The sequence below is a fragment of the Phyllostomus hastatus genome, unplaced genomic scaffold, assembly GCF_019186645.2.
Source record: "Phyllostomus hastatus isolate PE091 unplaced genomic scaffold, TTU_PhHast_1.1 phas_contig_1, whole genome shotgun sequence".
NCBI lineage: Eukaryota > Metazoa > Chordata > Mammalia > Chiroptera > Phyllostomidae > Phyllostomus > Phyllostomus hastatus.
The window spans coordinates 11,017,242-11,023,241 of NW_025333498.1; the positions used below are offsets into that span (position 1 = coordinate 11,017,242).

Below are 6,000 nucleotides of genomic sequence, written 5' to 3' on the forward strand. Positions count from 1 at the left end.
GTCCAATAGAAATATAATACAAGCCACATATAAAATGTTTAATTTTATTGTAGTAACATTTTAAAAGTAGAAAAAGGTTAAGTGAAATTAATTTTAACAGTATATTTTATTTAATACATAAAATATCATTTAAATATGTGATCACTACTAATTTTAAATATTTATTTCAACAATGTAATCAGTATCTAAAAAATGAGATACTGTATTGTATTTTATTTTTTGGTACTGTCTCTGAAGTCCAGGACGTAGTTTACAGTACAGCACCCCTCACAGTAAACTAGCCTAGTTTCATGTGCTCAAGAGCCACAGGTGGCTACTGGCTATTGCATTGGGCGGTGTAATGACGTAACTCTAGATCTAGTAGCCAAACAGGTGTGGGTGTGTGTGTGTGTGTGTGTGTGTGTGTGTGATGCTATTAGTGGCAACTCCAAAGTAATAAAAGATCTGAAATGTCTTTTGAATAACCAATTAAAGACAATTCTTAAAGTATAATTTTATTATGTTCTAATTCTTTGCATATTGGTAATCCATGGATGGCCTATGGTTAATATAGTAGTGGAGTCCTTAGCTGCGATGCCTTATTTTAACAACCATCTGCTAAGAAATTTTCTTTGTAAAAAGCCTCAGCAAGGATGCAGACTGTGAGTGGAAAAGCAAATGCACAAGCGGCAATCACTAGGGCCTCCTCAGACATGACATCTCCCAGAACAAGGCTGGGCTCAGACCCTCCAGGTGGGAGACTATCTTGTGTTTGGTTCATAGTGGGAAGGACCAGTAGAAAGCAGAGACACTTCTTAGGCAGGCAGGGAGGTGGAGGAGGTGTGTTTGTGTGCAGGAGGAAAAGTACCTCTTCTATAATCATCCAATCACTTCACTGAAAGGGTATCTTACTCTCAGCATCTAACAAACACCCTGAACACTCCAGATAAAGACTTGCTGCTCACTTTGGATTATGGCCACAGTAAATATACCACAGTATTTGACAACATTATCTGCAAAGGTGAGGGTAGCATAGGGAGGACTCCCCTTTTACGGGAGTTGTCTATCTGAATCAAACTTTGATCTGAAATTCTGACACCTACACACTAGTTGACGTGGACAGTATTTTGAATTATGCAGGAGATGGGCATGATTTTGAGAGATCTTTCAGCTTTATCCCCTTGGTAACAAAGCCATTCCAAATGAAAGAAACTCCTTCCTGGCATGGCAGTTACACTTCAATCTTTTCTTATAAGATTGTTTGGTTTGACCAACAACAAAATGTTTTCATTGTGTTTCATTTCAACTGTTACCTTTTAACTTACACATTTAACTTTTTTATCTTTTCTTTTTAACCTGTATTGAATCTATTAGGGTGACATTGGTTAATAACATTATACAGGTTTCAGGAACAAAGTTCTATAGTACATCATCTGTATATTGTAGTGTGTGTTTGCCACCCAAGTCTCCTTCCATCACCATTTGTCCCTGCCTTACCCTAGAAGAGGGAAAAAGGAGATACACAATTTCTTTATAAAAGGGAAAGAAGATATATGTTTAAAACACTGCATGAAAAATAACTTCAGTCAATTCTTTTACAAATAGTCAAAGCTATTTCTACAGCTATTAGTGTTCCCACCAGTAATTGAACAGAAATCTTGTTGTCCGTCCTGCCTTTCATTTCAGTAAATGCCTTTTGTATTGTCATAAATGTCTTTGGCTTGTTATTTCTAAATACACCTCTTATTCACCAGTCAGATTAATGACAATCAGAGTTTCACTTTGTTTTTATTCATCCATCTATCCAATAAAAATTCATTTAATTTGCATTTGTTGTACATTTACCATGTGCTTTCTCAGGATATTTCTGTAGTCGATCCCTAAGTCCCACATACCCAAAGCACATAGGTTTTCCTTCAATTTTGACAGGCATTATTCTCTGAAATTTTATATACTGCTATGACAGCCTTCCAGTTAAAATCCAGACATCTAGAAATAGATTCAGTGCCCTTCTAGACAGGAGTTAGGTGCTAGATAGCAGTAGCTATAATGAGATGAGTCAGGAAACTACAACAGGGCAACAGAAATGAAATGTTCCCTCCCTGAGGTCTCATCAGGATCCTCTGGCAGATCAAGGTTGCCTGCTCTACTCCCTCATTCTGTATCCCACGCCTCCCTCATGCAATGAAAGTTATGATTTGCAGAATTATTCCAAATGGATAGGTCTATAAATGTATTGTGCCTTCCTAGTCTTCCTTTGGGGATGGAAGAGGCTTAATGGGAAGCATGCTACAGACAACTCCTAAACTTTTTTGGATGTTCTCTGAATTAAAAATAAAAGTTCCACTATATGCATATTCTACTTAAATTTATTCTAAATGAAGGGAGCCAGCTTCCCAACTTGAGAAAAAGCAAAGACTTCTATAGAAGAGAGTTAAAGGCAGAGAGTTTAGCTTATCTCAAAAGTTCATTGACAACAAATACAAATATGAAAAAGGTACCAACTGTAACCTTTTATTCACTACTTACAGATAGATGACTCATCGGCTCAGCAGACAACATACTAGCCTGTTCACTTAATTTTATTTGCACTGAAGATGCATACATAAAAAGACAGGGCTTGCATTACAGACCCACGCAGACCTGCCTTGGACAGGGGGTATTCCATCTTTCACTCACTAGCTGAGCAACCTTTAGAAGAAGTACTTGCAACCCTCTGGGCCACAGAGTCTGCATATGTTAAGTAGGAACAATGCCACCTATGACCCAGGGGGGAAATTTAAACAACATATACAGGAATGCCTAACAGTGTTTAGAACAAGACAGGTAGGAATTAATATTGGTTCCTCTTCCTGCTCCACTGCCCTCCCCCACCACCCCTGGCCCCACGGTGTCTCTGTAAGGCAAATTTGTGCCTGGCTTTGAAACATAAACTTTCTCCCCTCCCCCTGGAGAACATGTTCTCCATGTTATCACAAATCTAAGAAGAGATATTAAGAAATGAGTTCAAATAGAGGTATCCACTTAACATGAGAGTTTTGGAAGAGAAAACTTAATAATTATATGTGAAGCCTCATTTTAATTACATTAACAATGGGGATGCCAACCTTTTCTGTGCTCTTTTTTTACACTTTATATTCTAAGTAAAGCCCTATCATTTTCTGTTTTAGAAAGCCCTCAGGCTAAATCACAGGATATGGAGTCAATTCCAACTGTTCTTCCTGCCCTGCCCCTCAGCCTGTTCTCTTTAACAAGGCTGGCAGGTCAAAAATGGAAGTAAAATTCTTTAGTTTTGACAGCTCTATCCTGGCCTTAATGTGCTAAAACTTTAAAATGTACTCTACACATGGGGAACGGGGAGAGGAGAAGCTGTAAGAAATTTTCCTTTACATAGTTTAGTCAGAGTTTTATCAGAGTACTGCAAATCACTGCTGTACCCAAAAGGGAGTAAAATACTGCCAGAAAGAAGGGGGAATCGCTTTTATGTGAAGATGGTGTGGAGCTGAGTGAAAAATCATTCACTTCAAACTGAAAGTAATAGGCAACATGAGTTTTTGCAGGACTTGTGCTACCGTGGAGTCCACAAGTGGGGGATGAGGGTCATTCACTACTGGTCCCAGGTCCGACTCACCTAACTGGAGCTGTTCGCAAGTCCGGTTTGGATTCTTTCCGATCCGGCATCTGTAAATCGCCCCCGGACTGACCACCGAAGCGTTGGAGAGCCAGCTGGCGGTGGGAGCCCCCACGATGAGCCTACAATTGAGAAACGTGCACGTGCGCGTAGACGTGAGCTGTGCTGCCCACAGAACTCCTGGTTTCAGCTGACATGCATCTGGCACCAGGCCGGCTCCCCTCGCCTCCTCCTCCGCCCACCACCCTGAGCACCCAACCGCCCCCCGCCACTAACTCGCAGCTCCAGCGCCTTGTGCCAGACGCACCCCCGGCGCTGCCACCCCCAGATCAGCAGATCTCCAGCGAGCTAGGTATTAAAGTGTTTCCCTTCCGCCTCCCCCTGAGACGAAAGTTTGAACGGGTCAGGAAACCCCTAAGGCACCATTCACTCCCTGCTCTGCCAAGCCGAGGGCGTCCGAGTCCCACTCCACTCACCATCGGTTCGGCCCGTGGCTGTGCAGCACCACTGAGTAGCCGAAAAGGGTGTTGGCGGTGCCTTGGTAAAGTAGCGCGCTCTCAGTGTCCACGTTGTAGGAGCGCCCGGTGGGGACCCCCAGGCACAGCAGCAGCATCACCGCCTCCTGGACGGTGGCCCTTCGGGGACCCGGCCCTCGCCTCGCTTCCTCAGCCATGCGCTCTCGGAGGGGAACATTCAACACCGAATGGCACAATCCCCGAGTTGTGCGGGATGAGACGCAGGCCAAAGGGAAGAAGGCCCCGAGAGAAGAGGCTCAGCGAGCCCAGTGCCAGCAGGCAGGAGGAAAGGAGGAAGGGAAGAAGGGAGGGACGGACGGAAAGAGGGAGGGGAAGTCGGCCCTCGGGCGGAGCAATCGGAGGCCGCCCGGGATGTAGAGCACCCGCCCGTAGGACCCCACGCCCGGTTTCTGCCGCTGGGAGGTGCGGATGCTCCCTCGCTCCTAGGCGCGGGCCGCTGGGTGGGGTCCCGGGTTTGGTGCTGAGGTGAGACTAGGTGCCGTCTACCCACGACCGGCGGCTGCAGGGGGCGCTGGGGGACCTCCGCTGCTCTATGCGCGTCCGGCGGGACCTCGCAGCCTCCTCCGAGAGCAGGAAGACTCTGGGCTCTGGGGGCTTTGCAAGAGTCGCGCTGCAAGGGGCTTGGGCTACCCTTTCTGAGCATGGCTGGGGCGTGAATGAGCCGCGGTGTGGCCCCACTGTGAGCGCAGAGGCCCCACGGCCTGACCCGGTGTAGCCCAAAGGCCGGCCACAAACCTGGGCATCGGATTGTGGCGCGAAACCGACCACATCTTTCGCTGCTAATTAGGCGCTATAACTGCTTTGGGGGCGTAGAAATAACCAGAAGGCCACAAATTGAAAACAAACAAAAGGAACTCCTGAAGGTGCCTGAGCTGCTTTGGTCACAAAGACGTTATGGCTGTTCACTTCAAGACTCAGACTCCTCCGAGCTTCTAAGTCCACTTCCTTACTCTCCACACTTCCTCTTAAGTCCTGCGCTGCCTGGGCGAGGAGGCAGAGGAGCGACCAGCCGGTCTTCCTACGGGCTGAATGGCACGTGGTTTAAGCTGTTCTGTGTTCAACAGCGAGGCTGAGTTAAGAAAGACTGTGACCTGCTTCACTTTAATGAAGAACCTAGTTCTTGTTGCTGCCACTTTCCACGCATCCACCTCGTTACCACCAGATACCCAGTGTAAGGTCAAGAGACAGACACCACAATAACCCTCTGAAGATGCACTCGGGACCCCAGCACAACACATCCAAACTGCGTTAGATTCTCATTCTAATGCAATCCAGATGTGCCTCGGGTTTCTTTCTTGAGCAACCAGAGAAACAGCTGTAGATGATTATCAGGCTGATATCTGTAGGAGGTGTAGGTCCAGTTACTAACTACTGCTGTGTGAAAGAAAAGGGGTTCATCAAGGTGCGTGCACATGTGTGCGTGTACTAGGACCGTACTGAAATAGCACATCTTAAATTGTAATCGTTTGTTCAGCATATTCGTTGAGCAAGCACATTGCAAGATCCACAGGATATCATGGTGAGCAAGGCAGGATAAGCCTTCAGGGAAATGCATGATAGAAAGACAAACTTTTACTGACAAGAGAAAGTTCAGAATGTTTAGGGACACTTAGAGATTGGAAGGTCAAGGAGGGTTCGGTTAGGCTAAGCAGTGTGAAAGTAAGAATGAGGGCAGGCTCTAGCAGGACTAGGTGGAAGAACTGGAAGAGGTGGTCCTGGTGGAGCATTTAGTTGTCCACAGGCAGATTGGAATGATATGAGGCTCACTAGGGAAGCAGGGACACATCAAGAACCACCCAAGCCAGGTTAGAAAATTTTACCTCTCTGCTGGGGCTGACAGGAAGCTGTGGAAAG

At 45.9% G+C, this 6,000-nt stretch overlaps 1 protein-coding gene across 1 annotated transcript in view; it reads right to left on the reverse strand.

Annotated features, from left to right (window-relative positions):
- ITGA4 (integrin subunit alpha 4) overlaps positions 1-5,393 on the reverse strand; it is a 79,106-nt gene extending 73,713 nt beyond the window's left edge. The window contains exons 1-2 of the mRNA XM_045841441.1: positions 4,087-5,393; positions 3,611-3,732 (exon numbers count right to left, since the gene is read on the reverse strand). Of these exons, the coding sequence (XP_045697397.1) occupies positions 3,611-3,732; positions 4,087-4,283 (319 nt within the window). The 5' untranslated portion in view covers positions 4,284-5,393. The remainder of the gene's footprint in view (positions 1-3,610; positions 3,733-4,086) is intronic.
- Positions 5,394-6,000: the final 607 nt, after the last annotated feature.